A 21576-nucleotide genomic window follows, 5' to 3' on the forward strand; every position below is an offset into this window, starting at 1 on the left:
CATTGGAATGCAAAGCATCAGTAGGTCGGTTTGGGTTGCACTGTGGCCAAATCCCAATAAGACCATAAGATGTAGAAATATAATTAGACTATTCAGCCTATCACATTTCCTCCCCCATTCCATCATCACTGAATTATCATCCCTCTCAACCCCATTCTCCTGCCTTCTCCCTGTAAACTTTAACACCCTGACTAATCGAGAACCCATCAACCTTTGCTTTAGATATACAGGATGACTTGGCCTCCACAGCCGTTGGTGGCAATGAATTCCACAGACTCACCACCCTCAGGCTAAAGAAATTCCTCCTCATCTCTGTTCCAAACAGATGTCCTTCTATTCTGAAGTTATACCCTCTAGAGCTAGACTGCCTCACTATGGGGAACATCTCTCCACATCCACTCTACCTAGGCCTTTCAATATTCGCTGTTTCAATGAGATCTTCCCCCCCCCCCCCATTCTTCGAAATGCCAGTGAGTACAGACCCAGAGCCATCAAAATCTCCTCTTACATTAACCCTTTCATTTCTGGGATAGTTCTTGTGCTCCTCCTCTGGACCCTCTCCAATGCCAGCACTAAATTTACTAGAACGACAGCATAGACCATTCACCTTCAGCCGCTTCCCTTCCAGCCAGCTTCACAACATTACCTCAAAGACAACAAGTTTCCCCTTGAAGATGGCCATCAAGTGTTTCGGTTCTTTGCCCATGGTTACTCGGACCTGAACAACCTCACCATTGTACTGTTGGTCAATAGAGACAGCCAGAAAGGCCGAGGCAGTGATATCTCCTTGACTTGCATGTTTGCCCTGAAATAAGAATAAAAAATATTGGTTAAAATGGCTTTCACCACTCCAACAACACCCTGCTGTTAGATCATATTTAAATAAAGTTAGATAACCATTTCACATCTTCTTTCAGTTCAGTCTCTTTGGATGGCTCTGGCCAGTACACACTGGAGTTTAGAAGAAAGGGCATGATTCCCTAAAGGTTAACTTGCAGGCAATATGTTCCTGCTAAGGTGTGCGCATATGCGCGTGCACACATCTTTTGCTACTAGCACACAAGGGAATTTAAACTGCTCGCGAAAGGTTGTCACCCTCTACCTCATTGGCTTGTTAAGTACATTTCACAATCGTACACAATCACATTTCCCTTTCCAGTGTCTGGTGCGGGTGGTGTGAACAACATGAGGTTTGCGATGATTTGTCTGCAGATTTTAGAACTGGCTTATTTATACTGTCTTTATTGAAGAAATTATTCAGTGCGCACATGTTGTTGCCACTGGGCAAAAAAATTGCACAGCACAAGATTTTTGCGCACACTGGTCATTGCTTGCAGGTTGAGTCAGTGGTAAGGAGGGCAACATTTCAGGAGAATTAGAATACAGAATGCAATGCTGAGGTTTTAAAGGGTGTTAATCAGACAGCACTTGGGAGTATTCAGACAGCTTCAGGCCCCTTTTCTAAGAAAGTTTAACATTGGAGAATGATCCCTGGAATAGAGGGGTAAATGCATGAGGAGAGTTTGATGGCTCTGGGTCTGTACTCACTGGAATTTAAATGAATGAGGGGGCACTCATTGAAACCTACTGAATATTGAAAGGCCTTGATAGAGTGGACATGGAGAGGATGTATACAATAGTGGGAGATTCCAGAACTAGAGGACTCAGAAAAGAAGAATGTTGTTTCAGAACAGAAACGAAGAGGAATTTCTTTAGCCAGAGGGTGGTGAATCTGTGGAATTCATTGCTATATTAATCTACCAACCCATTTATCTTCTGGAATCTTTTTTTAAATTTTGAGGTACAGCAGGGTAATAAGCCCTTCAGGCCCTACAAGCCCACACTGGCCAATTAGCCTTCAGAACGTGGGGGGAAACCAGGGCACCTGGAGGAAACCATTGTGGCCATGAGGAGAATGTATAAACTCCTTTCAGACAGCGGTGGAATTGAACTGGATCACTGGCGCTGTAATAGTGCTACGCTAATGCACCATCCCAAAACTCTTGTGCCCAAGATTAAACCAGTGGCTCTTAATTTATACATATTCCCACTCCACCCTTCTCAGGTCCCCGACCTCTCGACTCCAGCCTATGAGTGACTCACAGTCCCTCAGATCTGACTCTGATTCTGATCAGAGAGGGAAAGAAAGACTGCAAATGTAGGTTATACACACAAAATGCTGGAGGAACTTAGCAAGTCAGACAGCAGCTATGGAGAGGAATATGCAATCAATGTTTTGGGCCAAGATCCTTCACAGGACCTGTAAAAATAAGATCTCAGAGCAAAGATGAAGACAAAATCAGGGGAAAGTCCATCTGGCAATGGGTCAGCTTACTGGATCGAGAGAGAACACTGGTTGAATTGTGCCACAACAACACCCCTCAGTCGATATAAAGAACTGATTGCTGACTTCAGGAAGGGGAAAGAAGGTGAACATGCACCCATCTACACTAGGGGTTTGATGGTAGAAAGACTCAGTAGCTTTAAATTCCTGAGTATTAATATATCAGATGGCCTCTCCTGCGCCCAGCACGTACTGTAGATGCAATCACAAGGAAGGCCACCAGCATCTTTACTTCCTTATAAGGTTAATGAGGTTCAGCTTGTCATTGAACACTCTTACAAACTTGGAGAAATAGTACCCTGACTGGTCCCACCATGGTTTGAATGGCAATTTGAATGTGTAGAAATGTGAGAAGCTGCAGCAAGTAGTGGATTCTCAAGTTCAAGTTTAATTATCATTCAATTATACGTGAGTATAGCTAAATGAAACATCCTTCCTCTGGGTCCAAGGTGCAAAAGACATTACCAACAGCACGCAGCACACTGAACTCCAGGTGCGACAACTGACCGGCCTTCATGCCTCCTGCTTACAAGAACATGCACTGACCTGGGACGGCCTGACAACTATGGATGCCCTTCATCTCCAGGACCACATTGCTGGCCTTTCAAGTACGGAGCAGAGGCCTCGATTCCAGATCTCCTTTATCAACCATCCTCGTTGCTGGCCTTTGAATGTGGAATGGAGCATTGACTTCTAATTCCTCCACATCCCGGTCCCTAAACCTTAATCTGACCTCTGACTCACCACGCCAGTGTCTCTTAAACCCCATCCTGATTCCTAACTCCCTCTCTGTCCACAAAACCATCCCTAAGAACTTAAAGAACAATTGAATTTAAAAAAACGAGATGGTGGGGAGGGTTGTGCCTGTGATGGGCAAGACTTCATTAGGAGTCAAATATGAGTGTTGAGCTGCCTCAGACGTCACCTCTCCCTGTTGCCCTTGGCGAAGAGGGTGGTAAGGAGTACACAAACCTGCCAGATGTACAGGATGTAGCGGTTTTTGTTGTTGACTTGGTAAGTGTACAGGATCAGGTAACACTCCCTGCTGTAAAGGAATCCATGCCATCTCTTCTCAACCGGCACCAGTTCTTGGTCCTCCACATGCCACTCCTGCAAGGCAAGCAGAGGACAGTATATCAACGAAAGGATGTGGTGTGGCAGAGAGAGCACAGAACAGACTCACCAGCTCATTGCCTGGGGTGGAGAGGGACTGTGGTTATAAGGAGAGCTTGGATAGGCAGGTTTATTCCCATTGGTTGAAGAATGACATTATAAACCTGGCAACTGGAATGTGAATTGATTTGATACTATCACGTGTACTGAGGTACAGTGAAATGCCTGTCTTGCATACTTTTCATACAGATCAAATCGTTGCACAGTGCAGTGACATAGAACAAGATAAACAATAGAAGTGTAGAATAAATAGCAACACACACAAAATGCTGGAGAAACTCAGCACATCAGGCAGCATCTATGGAGGGGAATAAACAGTTGTTGTTTCAGGTTGAGGCCCTTCATCAGGATAGTTACATTGATGGGAGCAGTAGGAAGAGTTATGGTTCAGGTGCAGGTCGATGGGATGGTTCAGCATGGACTAGATGGACTGAAGGGCCTGTTTCTATGCTGTAGTATTCTATGACTGAATCTACATCGGGTAACAGTGGTATAGATGAGAGTGGGATGGAGAGCAGAGATGAACTGCTCTGATGAAGGATCTCAGTCCAAAATGTTGACTATTTATTCCTTTCCGTAGATGCTGCCTGATCTACTGAGTTCCTTCAGTATTTTGTGCGTGTTACTCTAGAAAGCAGAATTGTCATGGGTCTAGAGGCAAGGAGCGATTGGGAGGAATAAGGGAACGAGTATGGACCAGAGTGGGAGACTTAAAATCTTGAAGGAGATCATGCCACAGATGAACAATACCTCAACTTCCCCAGAGCCATTGTCCACCATCATCTCATGAGCTGCTACCTCAGGATTGGCGTGCATCAAGGTCGCGTCAAATTTCAGCTGCTCCACTTTGGCTGAGGAAATGACAGGAGAGAATAAGGGTTACATTAAAATCAAAGTAAATTATAATCAAAGTATGTACTATATGTTCAACATTCAAAGTTCAAAGTAAATTTATTATCAAATTACATATATGTCACCATATACAACCTTAAGATTCAAGAGCCTGATGATTGAGGGGTAATAACTGTTCCTGAACCTGGTGGTGTGGGTCCTGATGCTCCTGTACCTCCTTCCTGATGGCAGCAGTGAGAAGAGAGCAAGGTCTAGATGGTGGGGGTCCTTGATCAGGGATGCTGCTGCTTTCTTGCGACAGTGCTCCATGTAGATGTGCGCAATGGTGGGGAGGCCATTACCCCAAATGGACTGGGTCGTATCCACTACCTTATGAAGGTTTTTCTATTCCTGGACTTTGATGAAGGCCGTAACGCAACCAGTCATGATACTCTCCATCACACACCTATAGAAGTTTGTCAAAGTTTTAGATGACATGCCGAACCGTTGCAAACTTCTAAGGAAGTAAAGGTGCTGTCTTGCCTTCTTTGTAATGGCAGTTACAACGTGCTGGGCCCAGGACAGATCCTTTGAAATGATAACACCAAGGAACGTAAAGTTGCTGACCCTCCCTCTCCACCTCTGATATCCTGATGAGGACTGGCTCATGGACCTCTGGTTTCCTCCTCCTGCAGTCAATAAGCAGCTTCTTGGTCTTGCTGACATTGAGTGAGAGGTTGTTGTTGTGGCACAACTCAGCCAGATTTTCAATCTCTCTCTTTTTTGCTGATTCATCACCATCTTTAATTCAGCCAATGACAGTGGTGTCATCAGCAAACTTAAATATGGCATTGGAGCCCTGCTTAGCCTCACAGTCGTGGGAAAAAGCCAGTAGAGCAGAGAGCTAAGCACACAGCCTTGTGGTGCACCTGTGCTGTTGGTGATTGTGGGGGAGATTTTGCTACCAATCTGAACTGATGGGGGTCTGAAAGTGAGAAAACTGAGGATCTAATTGCACAAGGAGATATTGAGGACGAGGTCTTGGAACTTATTGATTAGTTTTGGGAGGATGATGATATTGAATACAAGCTGTAGTCAATGAAGAGCATCCAGATGTATGCATCTTCACTGTCCAGATGTTCCAGGTTGAGTGAAGAGCCAATGAAGTGCCATCTGCCGTTGACTTCATCACTGTGGATGTAAGTGCTACTGGAAGATAGCCGTTGAGGCAGGTTACCATGTTCTTCTTAGGCACTGGTACAACTGAAGCCTGCTTGAAGCAGGTGGGTGCCTCAGACTGACAAATCGAGAGGTTAAAGGTATTGGTGAACACTCCAGCCAGCTGATCAGCACAAGTCTTTAGAATCTAGCCAGGTACCCATCTGGGCCAGATGCTATCTGTGGGTTCACCCTCATGAGGAAACTGTCACAACAGCATCAGACACTCCCAGGAGCTGTGGGAGTTTATGAAGGTGCCTCCATGTTCTGATGGTCAAACTGAGCAGAAACAGCATTGAGCTCATCTGGGAGCAATACCTTGTCATCTATGTCACCTGGTTTCCTTTGTACGTGGTGAAAGCATTCAAGCCCTGCCAGCAGCTGAGCATCCTTCAGTGATTCAAGTTTGGTCTGGAATTGCTACTTCGCATACGAGATGGCTTTCTGGAAGTCGTATCTGGCCTTTTTCGTATTTTACTTGGTTGCCAGATCAAAACGCCACTGATCTGGCCCTTAGTAGATTGCTGATCTCTTGGTTCAACCCAGGCTTCAGGTTGGGGAAGAGTTTTTGAAACATGTTGTGGGGACACACACATCTACAACTGTTTTTATAATGTCTGTGACAACTGTAGCATATTCGTTCAGATCCTCTGATGAGTTCTTGGACATGGCCCAGTCCACCAACTCGAAGCAATCTCGTAGCTGCTCCTCTGCCTCCTGCAACCACCTCTTTCTTGTCCTTATCTATGGAGTCCTGCTCTTTAGCCTCTACCTGTATGTAGGTAGAATTTTGCAAATAAAAAATAAATAAATAATACTGAAAACTTGAGTTGCTGAGTCCTCGGAAGTGAGTCTGTAGGGTGTGGAATCAATTCAGTGTTGAGGTGAGTAAAGTTGTCCATGTTGGTTCAGAAGCCTGATGGTTTTAGGGTAATAACTGCTCCTGAACCTGGTGGTGTAAGACCGTAGGCTCCTGCACCTCCTGCCTGACGATAGTAGCGAGAAGAGAGCATGGCCTGGACTGTGGGTGTCCTTGATGATAGATGCTGCTTTCCTGTGGCAGGGCTCATTGTAGACAGAGTAGAGGGCTTTTCCTGTGATGGACTGGGCTTTATGCACCAATTTCTGTAGACGTTTCTGTTCAAGGGCATTTGTGTTTCTATACCAGACTGTGATGCAACCAATTAGGACAGGGGTCCCCAACCTTTTTTGCACCGTGGACCGGTTTGATATTGACGATATTCTTGTGGACCGGCCGACCGGTGGGATGGGGGGTGTTAATCACGACCGGAATATAGGTGATAAGTCAACTAAGTCACTTATAAGTGGCTAATACACTCAATTTTGTTTCTAAAAGGGTTTATCTAACAAATTTAATATTAAACACACAGCGCATATTTTCTCCGTATGAACATATAAAATCATTGCAACACACCAATATCGCTGAATCAGTGGGAGCCCTGGGCTGAATGCTTGTTTCCCTGCAACAATACGGTCCTATCAAGGGGTGATGAGAGACAGCGATACTCGAAGGGGGTTCCTTATGTCCGGTCTATTCCGCAATTTCGTTTTCGTTGGATTCATTGCAGAAAGCTCCGCTTCGCAGAGATAAGATGTTGGAAATGGAAGCAACGTTTTCAGTGCTTTCGTGGCTACCTCAAGATATTCAGCCTTGACTTTGATCCAGAATGCCAGCAAAGATGTTATGTCAAACATACTTTTCAGCCCACCGTCATTTGCAAGCTCGAGGAGTTGATCTTCTTCCCGTGCTGACATGGATAACGCGTGGGTAATGACCTCGCCTGGGTAATGACCTTGCATGCGTTCAAGTTCCAACAGTGGGCGTGACAGGGAATGAGGAAAGGTGCAGCTGACTCATGTCATTTCATATCGCCAAATCGTATTGTTTCCTCGTGGCCCGGTGGTTGGGGACCACTGAATTAGGATACTCTCCGCTGTACATCTATAGAAGTTTTTCAAAGTTTTTGGCGACATTCTGAATCTATGCAAACTTCTAAGAAAGTAGAGGTACCTTTGCGCCTTCTTTGTGACGGGCCTTACGCGCTGGTCCCAGGACAAATCTTCTGTTCCCATCAGCTGGTGAAGTTACTCTTATCAAAACATCTGCCCTTCCCCCTCCCACACCGAGAGACGTTCACGTACCGATTTTACCAACACTGTGGGTTTTGCCCAGGCCAACAGTCTGGTACTTCACCATCCACTTCTGAAAGAGCTGTTTGAACAGAGCGGACTCTGCACCCTCGTTTTCCACCTCGATATTCACATGTGCATTGTAGCCCTTGGCTTTAATGAAGCCCTGCAGAACAAAATAGTATGATGGGACTGAGAGGGAGACATCTCCACTGTGTCTTTCATTAGCACAGGACATCTCAAGGAAGAATGGTCACTGGGGCCATACTGGAATTCACAGCTCTCAACTTGTGCATAGCAGGCTCCCAAAACAAGGCGGTAGTAACCATAAGACCATAAGACCATAGCACCAGACACTACCCACCCTGCAAAATGCCTTTTCCAAAAGCTCCCTTCTGGAAAGCACTATAGGGCTATTAAAGCAAAATCTTCATGCTAGCTTAAAAGTTTCTTTCCCCAGGCAGTTAATCTGATCAACCATTCTAGTTAGCACTTCCACCCCCTTCCTTTATAAGACCTTCCACCCCCTCCCTCTATAAGACCATAAGACATAGGAGCAGAATAATACTTGTCCTTTGATGATGGCTGGGCTATTATCCCACTCAACCCCATCCTCCAGCCTCCTCTCTATAACTTTTGATGCCTCTGCTAACCAAGAGCTTATCAACCTCCACTTTAAATATACCCAATGACTGGGCCTCCACAGCCATCCGTGACAATAAATTCCACTGATTCACCACAATCTGGCTGAAGAAAGCCCTCCTCTTCTCTGTTCTAAAGGGATGTCCTTGTTTTCTGAGGCTGTTCTCTCTGGTCCTAGACACTCCCACTGTAGGAAACATCCTCTCCAGGTACACTCTATCTAGGCATGTCAGTATTCAATAGGTAGCCAAATCCTCATGTTTGAATGTCAATGAGGGATAAATAACCAATATGATCAGGGACCGCGGTCACCAGGCATCAAGGATGAAGGCTGATGATTCTCCCCAAAGTTGGTAAGTCCTAGGGTCAGATGTCTGTGGGGACAGGAGGTACAAGGACCAGTTAACACACAAGTTAGTGAGACTGGGGTCAAAAGTCCTTGTGAATCCAGATTAAGGCCTAGAGTTCAAAGTTACGTAGCCAGTGTGCCCTCAGTTTCAATACTGAAGGTTAAAACCCCCGGGTCGTTGTGTCTGAAAGTCAGAGTCCCGATGTCTGTGAGTCTGCGACTGCAAGTCCGGGCCAGGGAATGGAGGTTGGAGACCCAACATCTGAGAGTCTGAGGCCGTGGACTGGAACTCAGAAGCCTGTTGTGGCCTGTTGAGGGACTGGAGGCCTGCCTGTGGCTGTGAATGGATGGGTGGAGAGTGGGAGGGTAGACAAGGGGCTGGGCTTGCCTTGCCGTTGTCTTGTTTTGTTGCTGATCTTGTTGCTGTTTGTGTTGTCCTGCTGAACATTGTGAGCATGCTATGTTGGCACCAGAATGTGTGGCAACCTCATGGGCTGCCCCAACCTATCCCTACCTTGTGTTGGTTACTAACACAAATGATGCATTTCACTGCACATGGGATAAATAAATGAATCCGAATCGGGTCTTTCAAATAGTACTGCGGGTTTTTTTTATCCTAGGAGTGAACATCACTGATAACCTGCCGTGGTCCAGCCACGGACCAGACACTGCACCCTCACACGAGACAGCAACTGGAGCCGCTGGGCCAAACACATCCAAAGTAGCACTACGCCCACCAGTACGGGGATTAGGATTCTGTCTGTCTGGGTGGGTGGGTGGGTGCATGGGTACGTAGGAGGGAGGGAGGAACAGAACCTGTTTTGTTGCATTGTCGTTCTTGCTCCTTGTGTTGTTCAGCCGAGCATGCTGTGTTGGCGCTGGAATGTGTGGTGACACTTGCAGGCATCTCTCAGCACATCCTCAGGTGTGTTGGTTGTTAACACAAATGACCCATTTCACTGTAGGTTTCAATGTACATGTGGTAAAGAAGTGAATCTGAGTTTGAATCTGGTCTTTAAAATAGTGTTGTGAGATCCTAGGAGATTACATGCTAGGTGTGGACATCACCAGTAGACTGTCCCGGCCAAAACATCATTGCACCACTGCTTCTACTTCCTCAGGAGCCTAAAGAAATTCGGCATGTCCTCGTTGATCCTCAACAACTTTTATAGATGCACTACAGAAAGCATCCTGCCTAGATGCATCATGGCTTAGTATGACAACTGCTCTGCCCAAGAGTGCAGGAAAATGTAGAGGTTGACCGTGAGGTCAACAATGCACCTAGGGAAATCTTCAGTAGCAGAAGCTGTCCTTGAGACTTCTTGTATGTGTTTCATGGCTTCTCTATCTTCTGTCTGTTGGGGGCAGCGGGGAGAAGAATGAATGCCTAGGGTAGTAAGAGTCTTTGATTATGCTTTACCGAGGCAGTGACAAGTGTAGAGAGGGTCTAGGGTCTATGGAGGGGAGGCTATGTTAGTGATGGGCTGAGCTGTGTCTGCATGCGACAAACTAATCTAATCTAAACTTAAACTAGCTGGTTTTGTGAGATGATTATACTAACCTACTTCAGTATATCATCTCACAAAACCAGCAAGTTTAAGTTTAGCCACTATCTTCATTTTTAAGGATGGAGAAAGTGGTGGAGGAAGAGAATGAGGGAGAAAGAGAGAGAGGGGGATGAGAAGGTGAGAGGGAGAGAGAGGGGTGAATGAAGAGAAAGAGTGAGGGGAAGAGAGAGAGGAAGACACACACACAATTATACTCACTATTGTTCTGGTTACAGCAGACTCTCGTTCATGCTGTGAAGAGTTCTTCCCCTTCCACACATAGATCTTCATGCCACCCTGGTCTACAATGTAGCACTCCTAAACAGAAAAGGTCAAATTGCATTTAGAGTCTGCTCTAATACAAAAGCAAAAGATGAAATTAAATCAAAGACCTAAAAGTCACACAGCACCTGTGGAGAGAGAAAAAAAAACCCACCAGTAAATAAAAACAGATTCTTTATAAAGATTTGATGTCATTTTTACCACAGAGCCACACCACTCCCTCTGCCTACTGCCTGCCTTTTCAATACAATGTGTATCCTTGGATGTTAAGTTCCCAACTATGATCTTCTTTCAGCCACGACTCAGAGATGCTCACAACATATCTGCCAATCTCTAACTGCACTACAAGATCATCTACCTTATACCGTATACTGTTTTCATTCAAATATAACACCTTCAGTCCTGTATTCATCACTCTTTTCCCCCAAGTTACACTACAAGTCAACCTGTCCTTTCTCACAGTCTCACTACACACTTGTATGCCAACTGCCCCATCCTCTACCCTATCACTCCAGTTCCCTTCAGTCCAGAATCCCTTCAGTCCTGTATTCATCTCCCTTTTCAATTTGGCCCCCATGTTACCAGAAGTTAAATTCTTATCCCTTTCTAAATTTCTTGTCTTTTAAGGTGATTGGAGGAAAGTATACGAGGTGGGGGTGTCAAGAGTTAAGTTTTTTTTATACAGAGTGGTGGGTGTGTAGAACACCCTGCCAGGGATGGTGGTAGAGACAGATACATTAGGGACATTTAAGAGACCCTTAAATGGGCACCTGGATGATACAAAAATGGAGAGTTCTGTGGGAGCGAAGAGTTAAATCGATCTTAGAGTAGGTTAAAAGGATGGCACAATATTGTAGGCCAAAGGGCCTGTATTGTGTTGTTATATTTTACATTCACTTCTGTTCATCCCCCCCCTCCCCCTTCCACTCACCTGGTCTCACCTATCAGCTGACAGCTTGCACTCCCCCTCCCCCCACCTTTTTCTAGGTGCTGCCCCCTTCCTTTCCATTCCTGATGAAGCATCTCGGCCCAAAATGTTGACTATTTATTCCTCTCCAGCACCTTGTGTGTGTTGCCCCGGGTTTCCAGCTCTCCTACCACTGAAAATCATCCCTCATTTACCCCTGCAAGACTTTTCTTTCACGGGTTAAAAGCAGCAGCACTTACGCCACTCTTGAGCAAGTCCTGGGTCAGGGGTCGAGCGGCCACTTCGTGGACAACCAGGTTTTCCTTGGAGTCAGTCACACTGTGGGGAAAGCAGAGGCAATGAGAGGCAAGTGGGTGCCTCACCCACTCACAGAACCGGCAGCAACAGCTTCCTCAAACGTATGGTAAACGAAGCACTGGAGGGACTCAACAGGTCGGGCAGCATCTATGGAGGCTAATAAACAGTCAACGATTTGGGCCAAAGGATCTCAGCCTGAAATGTTGACCGTTTATTCTCCTTCATTGATGCTGCCTGACCTGTAGAGTTCTTCCAGCACTTTGTGTGTGTTCCGCTGGACTTCCAGCATCTCTTGTGTTTAAAAACATATGATGCTATTCAGATGGCAGGGTAGTGTAGCAGTTAGCGGCAACAATCACTGATTACGGTTCAGTTCCTGCTGCTGACTGTAAGTACTTTGTAAGTTCTCCCCGTCACTGCGTTCCAAAGACATATGGGCTAGGTTAGTACGTTATGTGCATGCTACGTTAGTGTTGGAAGCACTTGCAGTCTGCCCCCAGCGCAGTCCCTGGGCTGTGTTTGTTGATGCAAAGCAATACGTTTCACCGTACTGTATGTTTCAACGTACACATGACAAGTAAAGCTAAACCTGATCTCCTATGGGAAGGCGTTCAGCACCTCTTCTATGTTCTTCCAAAGGATGCAGTCAGACCTGCTTGAGGGTATGCATCATTTCCCACTTTCTGGGCATCTCACTGCATAAGACAGCTGGGAACTGCCCCTGGGAAGGGGATCTGTGGATGGGCAATGAACACTAGGGTTGTCTCCAAACCTCCATCCCCCCTACACAATACTCCAAGTGCCGTCTAGCTAGTGGTGCAGCATTACCTTGTGGTTCAGTAGTATAGCAGTTAGCAGAAAGCTTCACAGTGCCAGTGACCCAGGTTTAATTCCCACCACTGTCTGATAGGAGTTTGAACGCTCTTCCCTTGACCACGTGGATTTCAGCCGGGTGCTCTGGATTCCTCCCACATTCCAAGGACGTAGGGGTTAGTCGTTTAATTGGTCACATAGGTGTAATTTGGCCAGAAGAGCCTATTTACTGAGCTATGTTTATGAAAGAACAATGAAAGCCTACTGTGTGCGGGAGTTCTCGCTCACCTGTACAGTTTAACCATTCTCTGCTGCTGCAGATCCGCCACCTTATCTGGAGTCGCCGCCTTTATCTCCCTCCTCTCACCGAGGAGGAAGTTCATGAGCTTCATCAGCTCTGGGGAGGCAGCCTCGTCCTGGCCATCCACCACTGCGATCTGTCCCCGTCCCGCTCGCTCCCGGTCACGGATGTCCTTGGCCAGTTGCATTGCCTGCAAGCAAGGTGAAATGTCAATTTTAATACCACAAGATCTTACGATGTAGGAGTAGAATTAGGCCATTCGGCCCATCAAGTCTGCTCTGCTGATCCATCATGGATGATTTATTATTCCTCTCAACCCCATTCTCCTGCCTCTCTCCATAACCTTCAATGCCCTGACTAATTAAGAGTCTATCAATCTCTGCTTTAAATATACCCAAAGACTTGGCCTCTACAGCCATCTGTGGCAATGGATTCCACAGATTCACCATCCTCTGCCTAAGGAAATTCCTCCTCATCTCTGTTCTAAATGGATGTTCTTCTACTCTGAGGCTATGCCCTCTGGTCCTAGACTCTCCCACAATAGGAAGCATCCTGTCCACGTCCACTCTATCCAGGCCTTCCAATATTTGGAGGGTTTGAATGAGATTCCCCCCTCATTCTCTTAAACTCCAGTGAGTATAGACCTAGAGTCATCAAACACTTCTCCATCCAGCATATCATTTCTTAGATTAGAGACCAAAACTGCTCATAATGCTCCAAGCGCGGTCTGACCTATGTCCTATAAAGCCTCTGCATTACGTCCTTGCTTTTATATTGTAGTCCTCTTGAAATGAAGGTTTACATTGCATTTGCCATCCTTACCACCGACTCAGCTTACAAGTTGACTTTTATGGAATCTTTCACAAGGACTCCCAAGTCCCCTTGTACCTCTGATTTCTGTATTTCTCTGGGTTTAGAAAATAGCCTACACTTTTATTCCTTCCACCAAGTGTATGACCATACACTTCGCTGCACTGTATTTCTTCTGGCACATGTCTTCCCATTCTCCAAATCTATTTAAATCCTTCTGCAGGCTCACTGCTTTCTCAACACTACCTATCATCTGCAAACTTGGCAACAGGGCCATCAATTCCAGTTGAGATCAGGTGTCCCACTCTACCTGACCACAAGCCGGGACCCCCCGTCAAAAGGCCACCATGGACCCCAACCCTCGCGTCTATTTTCTTTGATACCTTCAGGCGTTCCATGTGATTACTCAGTGGGGCGTTCCACTGCACGATGAGCTTCCCCAGGTCCAGCAGGAAGACGTCTCCTTGGTTGAAGCTCTTCCAACTCATCTCAACCTGCAGACATTAATGATATTTCTGTCAGAGTTCCAGATACCGCAATGTAACTTTCACTTCTGTCCCAGGACATAAGTGGCTAATGTGAACTAGGGCTGTGCCTTTTGGAGTGAAGGAGGATCACAAGTGATATAGTAGAGGTGTACAAGATGATGAGAGGCATAGATAGACTAGACAGCCAGAGATGTTTTCCCAGTGGCTAATGCAAGACGGCATAATTTTAAGGTGATGAGAGGGTCAGAGTTTAAGAAGGTCAGAGGTAGGTTTTTTTTTACACAGAGGGTGGTGTGTGTGTGGAACGCACTGCCAGGGGCGGTGATAGAGGCGGGTACATTAGGGATATTTAACAAACTCTTAGATAGGCACATGGATGAAAATAAAATGGATGGCTATGTGGAAGGGAAGGGTTAGATTGATATTGGAGTAGGTTAAATGGTTAGCACAACATTGTGGGCTGAAGGACCTGTACTTCACTGTACTGTTCTATATCCTGTCTCTATGGCCCATTTCCAAGCTGTATGACTCTATGGTTCTATTTCTTGTGGAGACCTTTGCTGTCTACTTTGGTGGTTTAATCAGCTGCTGTAAGTTACCTGTAGTCCTAGTACACAGGCTAGAGGTAGAATTTGGGGAGGAGTCAATGGAATGCAGGGAGAGTAAATCTGGACTGGTGAAGGGTTGGTGTAATTGGATGGCTGGTGTTCGGCATGTGCACAATGGGATGAAGCCCAGGCCTGAGAGCGGAAAATCAGCTGATGTTTAGCCAATTTAAGTGCCAAGTCAAATTAAAAAGATTAAAGCATTGAGGCCGAAGGGAGAAGGACAAACTGGTGTTCATGATGTTTACTCACCTCAGCACTGAAATGTCCGTGCCAGTGGCCTGTGGTCATCAGGCTCCTGGAGTGTGTCCGTGACTGTGGCCTGTGGCCTGTGGCCATCGGGCTCCTGGACTGTGTCCGTGACTGTGGCCATCAGGCTCCTGGACTGTGTCCGTGACTGTGGCCTGTGGCCATTGGGCTCCTGGACCAGCTTGTGTGCTGGATTGTGTGCGTGACTGTGGCCTGTGGCCATCGGGCTCCTGGACTGTGTCCGTGACTGTGGCCTGTGGCCATTGGGCTCCTGGACCAGCTTGTGTGCTGGATTGTGTGCGTGACTGTGGCCTGTGGTCATCAGGCTCCTGGAGTGTGTCCGTGACTGTGGCCTGTGGCCTGTGGCCATCGGGCTCCTGGACTGTGTCCGTGACTGTGGCCATCAGGCTCCTGGACTGTGTCCGTGACTGTGGCCTGTGGCCATTGGGCTCCTGGACCAGCTTGTGTGCTGGATTGTGTGTGTGACTGTGGCCTGTGGCCATCGGGCTCCTGGACCAGCTTGTGTGCTGGATTGTGTGCGTGGCTGTGGACTCATTTCACTTTCAGGGACTCCGCAGATCATGTTATGTGTATTAGTGATCTACCTTTTTTATTATTCACATGATTTAATCTCTTTTTTTGCATACTGGGTGTTTGACAGTCTTTATTGTATGGGTTTTTTTTATGTAATCTGTTGTGTTTCTTTGTTCTGAATCTCAGGGTTGTGTATGGTATACATACTTATAATGTATTTTGAACTTTGAACTTTGAAGGGCCTATTTCCATGAGACACTATGGGTAAGACATAGGGGATAGTCATAGAGTCACACATCATGGGTGATACGGTAGTGTAGCCGTTTGCACAACGCGTTACACTGCCAGTCATCAGGATTCAATTCACACCGCTGTCTGTAAGGAGTTTGTACGTTCGCCCCGTGACTGCGTGGGTCTCCCCCGGGTAAGGAGTTTGTACATTCACCCTGTGAACGTGTGGGTCTCCCCTGGGTGCCCCACTTTGCTCCCACAGTAAGGACGCACAGGTTAGGGTTAGTAAGTTGTGGCCACGTTACGTTGACGTCGGAAACATGGCGACACTTGTGGGCTGCCCCCAGCACGTTATCAGACTGTGTTAATCACTGATGCAAAATGACGCATTTCTCTGTATGTTTCAGCGTACATGTGACAAATAAAGCTAATCTTTATCTTTATTATGGAAAATGGGTGCCACGGTAGCACAGGGGTGTTCTGGAGTTCAGAGTTCAAAGTTCAATTCCAGCACTGCTCTGTAAGTAGTCTCTGAATGCCTCCTCATGCAACGCGTGGGTTTCCCCCAGATGCTCCAGTTTCCTCCCACACTCCAAAGCGGTGTGCGTACATTAACTGGTCAAGTAAATTGTCCCGTGATTCGGTTCGAGTTACTCATGGTTGTTGGGTTCCTGAGGCAGCCCGGCTCAAAGGACCGGAAGGACCCACTCAAAATAAACAAACAAACAACTAAACAAATCCATACAACACACATCAAAGTTGCTGGTAAATAAATCCGTAGCTCACATTTGGCCCATATCCCTTTAAATTTCCCTGTCCATGTACCGATCCAAAATGTCTGTTAAATGTTATAACTATACGTGCCTCAAACACTCCTCTGCAATCTCATTCCACTCTCTGGGTGAAGAAATTGCCTTCAGATTCCCATTAAATCTCTCCCCATCACCTTACACTTATGCCCTGGGAAAAAGGACTGTATATTCACCCTATTGATGCCCCCATGGGCTTGTACGCATTTGTAAGGTGTATGCTCTCCTACATTCCAGGGAACTAAGTTCTAGAGTGTTCAGTCTCTCCCTATAACTCAGTCCCTCAAGTCCTGGCAATGACCTCATTAATATTCTCTGTACTCACAACCAATGCATGAGAGAAGGTTTATAAGACCATAAGACACAAAAGCAGAATTAGGCTATTCAGCCCATCGAGTCTGTTCCACCATTCCATCTTGGTTGATCCCAGATCCGACTCAACCCCATACACCGGCCTTCTTGCCGTATCCTTTGATGACCTGATCGATCAACCTCCAACTTCCAAATAGAATGGGAATCAACTGCTCATCTCTCTTCCTTCTCATTCTCTTTATCCCCTGTCCCTGCCATCGGGCAAAAGATACAAAAGCATGAAAGCATTCACTACCAGGCTCAAAGATAGCTTCTACATCACTGTTATCAAACTCTTCAATGGTCCCCTAGTATGGTAAGATGGACTCTTTACTATAAGACAGTAAGACATAGGACTACGCCTCTCAAAGTGAATGCTAATGTTGCTTTTGCCTTCCTTACCACTGACTCAGTGTGCTGTTAACCTTTAGAGAATCCTGTATGAGAACTCCCAAGTCCCTTTGCACTCTGATTTCTGAATTTTAAAGGAGTAGCCTGCTCCTTTATTCCTTCTACCAAAATGCATAACCGTACACTTCCCCACACTCTATTCCATCTGCCCATTCTCCGAATCTGTCCAAGTCCTTCTGCAGACTCCCTGTTCCTTCAGCACTACCAGCCCCTCCACCTGTCTTCGTACCATCCACAAACTTGGCCACAAAGCCACCAAATCCACCATTCAATGACAGTAATAAACCCAATTTACTGATTACCTCAGTAGCACAGATATTCTTCTTGCCCTTGACATGAAGCAGCCTTTGGATATTGTACGTGTTGGTCTCCACGTGTTGGAATCCAGAGGCAACACCTCCCTTCTTGTAGCTGTTTTAAAAAGACAAAGAAACACAGAGCAGGGTTTGCAATCACCATTTGAGTCAGGGAGACACTTTCTGTACCGTATCAGATCGATTGTGAGAATGTGGCTGTTTGGAAGCACAGTGAAGCGACTGGGCCTCCGATGTTTCGTGGAGGGCTCTCTCTTTTGGGCGTGGGCTTTCGAGTGCACAGGGTTTTGTCTTGGTGGGCCCAGTTTGTAACTCCCACACTGTAAGCTGTCCAGTGCGTACTGTCAGGAACATGGTTCAGTACAAACATTTAATCACATTACTCCATTGTCATTTTTGCTGCGCACAAGACGTAACAATCTCCACTGATGAAGTGTGTGACGGTGTTGCACAGCATGAGGACAGACCACTACAAGCCCAGTGAATCACCCCCTGCCTGACTATACTCACCTTCACATTGACACCACTTGGTAGAGAACGTATTTCCTTTGTGGAAGCATAGTATCTTATGTTCAAAATTCAAAGTGAATTTGTTATCAAAGTACGTACATGTCACCAAATACAACCTTAAGATCCCTTTTCTTTCAGGCATTCATAGTAAACACATAGAGACACAATAGAATCAATGATAGACTGCACACAAGACAGACAAACAGCCAATGTGCAAAAGACAATAACCTGTGCAAATAGAGAAAGAAGAAAAAACAAGATGATAATAATAATAAATAATTAATAAATATCAAGAACGTGAGAAGATGAGTCCTTGAAAGTGAGTCCATACATTGTGGGAACAGTTCAGTTAGTGAAGTTATCCCCTCTGGTTCAAGGGCCTGACGGTTGAGGGGTAATAATTGTTCCTGAACCTGGTGGCGCGAGTCCTGAGGCTCCTGATAGCCGCAGAGAGCAAAGAGCACAGCCTGGGTGGTGAGGGGCCTGTTGGATGCGGCTTTCCTGCCACAGTGCTCCATGTAGATGTGTTCAATGTTGGGGAGGGCTTTACCTGTGATGGACTGGGCTGCATCCACTACTTTTTGTAGGATTTTTGTAGGACTTGTTTGACAAGCCCAGTGTAGTTGGAATCTATTGAGATGAAGATGTGACAAACCTCTGTATTTCAGCAAGGTGAGGAGATGGTTCACATCAGGGCATTGCTGGTGGATATTGTCTCCTTGTGGTTCTGTGGTTCACAGTGCTGGTAGGGAGGGGTTTCAAGGCTTAAAACCAGTGGCGATGAAAGGATGGAGATATATTTCCAGAACAGGGAGCTACGTGACTGAGAGGGGAACCTGCAGGTGGTGGTATTCTCCTGCAACTGCTGCTCTTGTCCTTCCTGGTGGGAGATCTCATTGGGTTAAAAGGTACTGTCGTTAAATATACTTAACGTGCAAACAAGGTGGAAGGTGACAGCCTCTCGTGCGCAGTTTAAATCCCTTTGTGCACGAGTAGCGAAGGAGGTGTTTGTGCTCACACACGCTCACCTTAGAGGGAACATTGCCGTGGGAACACCTCTGCACCCTCGGGAGCACTGTGGGGTTAGGACTGCAATGGTTCAAGAAGATGTTTTCTTACGGAGAATTTCAGCACGGGAAATGGAGTCATATAATGCCAAAGCACAGAAACAGGCCCTTTCGCCCGTCTAGCCCATGCTGAGTTGTTATTCTGCCCGGACCCACCACCCACACCTAGACCATAGCCCTCCATACCTCTCCCATCCACGTACTGTACTTATCCAAACATCACTTAAATATTGCGATTGAACCTTCATTCACCTTGTCAGCTGGCAGATTGCTCCACGCACACCACTCTCGGAGTGAAGAAGTTCCCCTCAGGTTTCCTTTATATATTTCACCTTTCACCCGTAATCTATAACTTCTATTTCTAATCACTGCTCATTACAAATTAGAGGAAACAATGCTCCTAACCCATTCAATCTTTCCCTTTAACTCCAGTTCTCAAGCTCCAGCAACATCCTTGTAAATTTTCTCTGTATCCTTTCAATCTTATTGATATTTTTCCAGGTTTCTTAGGAAGAGTGATAAATACTGATACTTTCATCTCTTCTGGTATTATTCTAGTCTCATAAATGTCATTGATTAAATCAGTAAGTTTTTCAATTCCATAATCTTCAAGGGCGATAAAGGTACAAGAAATGCAATATTGATGTTGAGGATACTATCAGAATGAGCTATTCAAGTGCAAAAAAGATTTGTTTGTTTGTGTTATTGACTACACAAAAGCATTTGATAAAGTGAAGCACGATAAGTTATTTGAAATATTACAGAAAACTCTAGATCTAGATTCGAAAGACCTCCACCTAATCAGAAATCTGTACTGGGAACAAACTGCCGCTGTAAGAATAGATGGAGGAGTGAGTCCGTTTATGAAAATCAAGAGAGGCGTTAGACAGGGGTGTGTTTTCTCCCCTGATTTACTTAATGTGTACAGTGAAACAATATTACAAAAAATAAGAGACATCTTGGGAATCAAAGTTGGTGGTGAAAACATCAATAATTTCAGATATGCGGATGACACTGTGTTAATTGCAAGTACGGAAGAAGAACTACAAAACTTAATTGATATAGTTGTTGAAGAAAGTGCAAAAATGGGTCTATCTATCAATTGCAAAAAGACAGAATGTATGGTGATATCCAAAAAGAAGGAGAATCCTATCTGCAGGCTGAGAATAAACGGGGAAGACTTAAAACAAGTACAGAACTTTTGCTACTTAGGAAGCTGGGTGACATCAGATGGCAGGTGTGACATGGACATCAAAAGAAGAATAGGGATGGCAAAAGACACCTTTACGAGAATGAAGAGTATACTGACCAATACTAAACTAGGCATGACAACCTGCCTCAGAGTAATGAAATGTTACGTTTATCCAGTTATGTTATATGGCTCAGAATATTGGACAATATCTAATAACATGAGGAAACAAATTGAAGCAGCAGAGATGTGATTTTTGAGGAAGATGCAAAGAATATCATGGATGAAACAAATATCTAATGAGGATGTCATGGACAGAGCAAACACAAAAAGAGAAATAATGTATGAGATCATGAAAAGGCAACGTAACTTCATTAGACATGTGATTAGGAAAGAGGAGTTAGAATGCATGGTAATTATGGGAAAAATTGAAGGGAAGAAAGCAAGAGGAAGACAAAGACAAATGATGATGGAGACAGCAGCCAGAGAACTGGAAATGAATACCAGTGAATTGATCCACTTGACCCGAAACAGGAGTGTGTGGGCCATGGCAGTCAAAGCTCAAACTGGGCACGGCACCTGATGATGATGATGATGATGATGATGATCTCTTTCCTGTAGGTGACCAGAACTGCACACAATACTCCAAATGTGGCCTCACCAATATCTTATACAAATTCAATATAACATCCCAACTCCTGTACTCAGTACTCCGATGAAGCCCAATGTGAGGACAAGCTATCCTTATGACCATAACTACCTGTGCTGTCACTTTCAAGGAATTATTGATCTGCATTCTTTGGTCCCTCTGAGGGATCTGATGGCCTAGAATATGAAAGATTGAGTCAATAAGCCCAAGCTCCCAGCAAATTGGGCAAATGAGAGTTGATAGAGTGGTTTTACGCATGATGGGTTGGACTACATTGGTCAGGGAATTGAATTCAAGAGCTATGTGATCATGTTGTAGCTCTACCAAACCTCCAGTTAAACCACACTTGAAATACTGTGTTCAATTCTGGTCACCTCATTATAGGAAGGATGTGGAGGCTTTGGAGAGAGGGCAGAGGAGACTTACCAGAATTCTGCCTGGATTAGAGAGCATGTCGTCTGAGGAAAGGTTGAGTAAGCTAAG

General features: G+C 45.5%; 1 protein-coding gene across 1 annotated transcript in view; it reads right to left on the bottom strand.

Moving 5' to 3' along the window:
- The window catches only part of LOC134348280 (villin-1-like), a 91521-nt gene that overhangs the window by 54110 nt on the left and 15835 nt on the right, over positions 1-21576 (bottom strand). Inside the window, exons 5-13 of the mRNA XM_063051416.1 lie at positions 17667-17775; positions 14070-14180; positions 12864-13066; positions 11705-11783; positions 10475-10573; positions 7730-7883; positions 4268-4368; positions 3317-3454; positions 647-805 (exon numbers count right to left, since the gene is read on the bottom strand). Coding sequence (XP_062907486.1) covers positions 647-805; positions 3317-3454; positions 4268-4368; positions 7730-7883; positions 10475-10573; positions 11705-11783; positions 12864-13066; positions 14070-14180; positions 17667-17775 — 1153 coding nt within the window. The remainder of the gene's footprint in view (positions 1-646; positions 806-3316; positions 3455-4267; positions 4369-7729; positions 7884-10474; positions 10574-11704; positions 11784-12863; positions 13067-14069; positions 14181-17666; positions 17776-21576) is intronic.

The sequence above is a fragment of the Mobula hypostoma genome, chromosome 6 (assembly GCF_963921235.1).
Source record: "Mobula hypostoma chromosome 6, sMobHyp1.1, whole genome shotgun sequence".
Lineage (NCBI taxonomy): Eukaryota > Metazoa > Chordata > Chondrichthyes > Myliobatiformes > Myliobatidae > Mobula > Mobula hypostoma.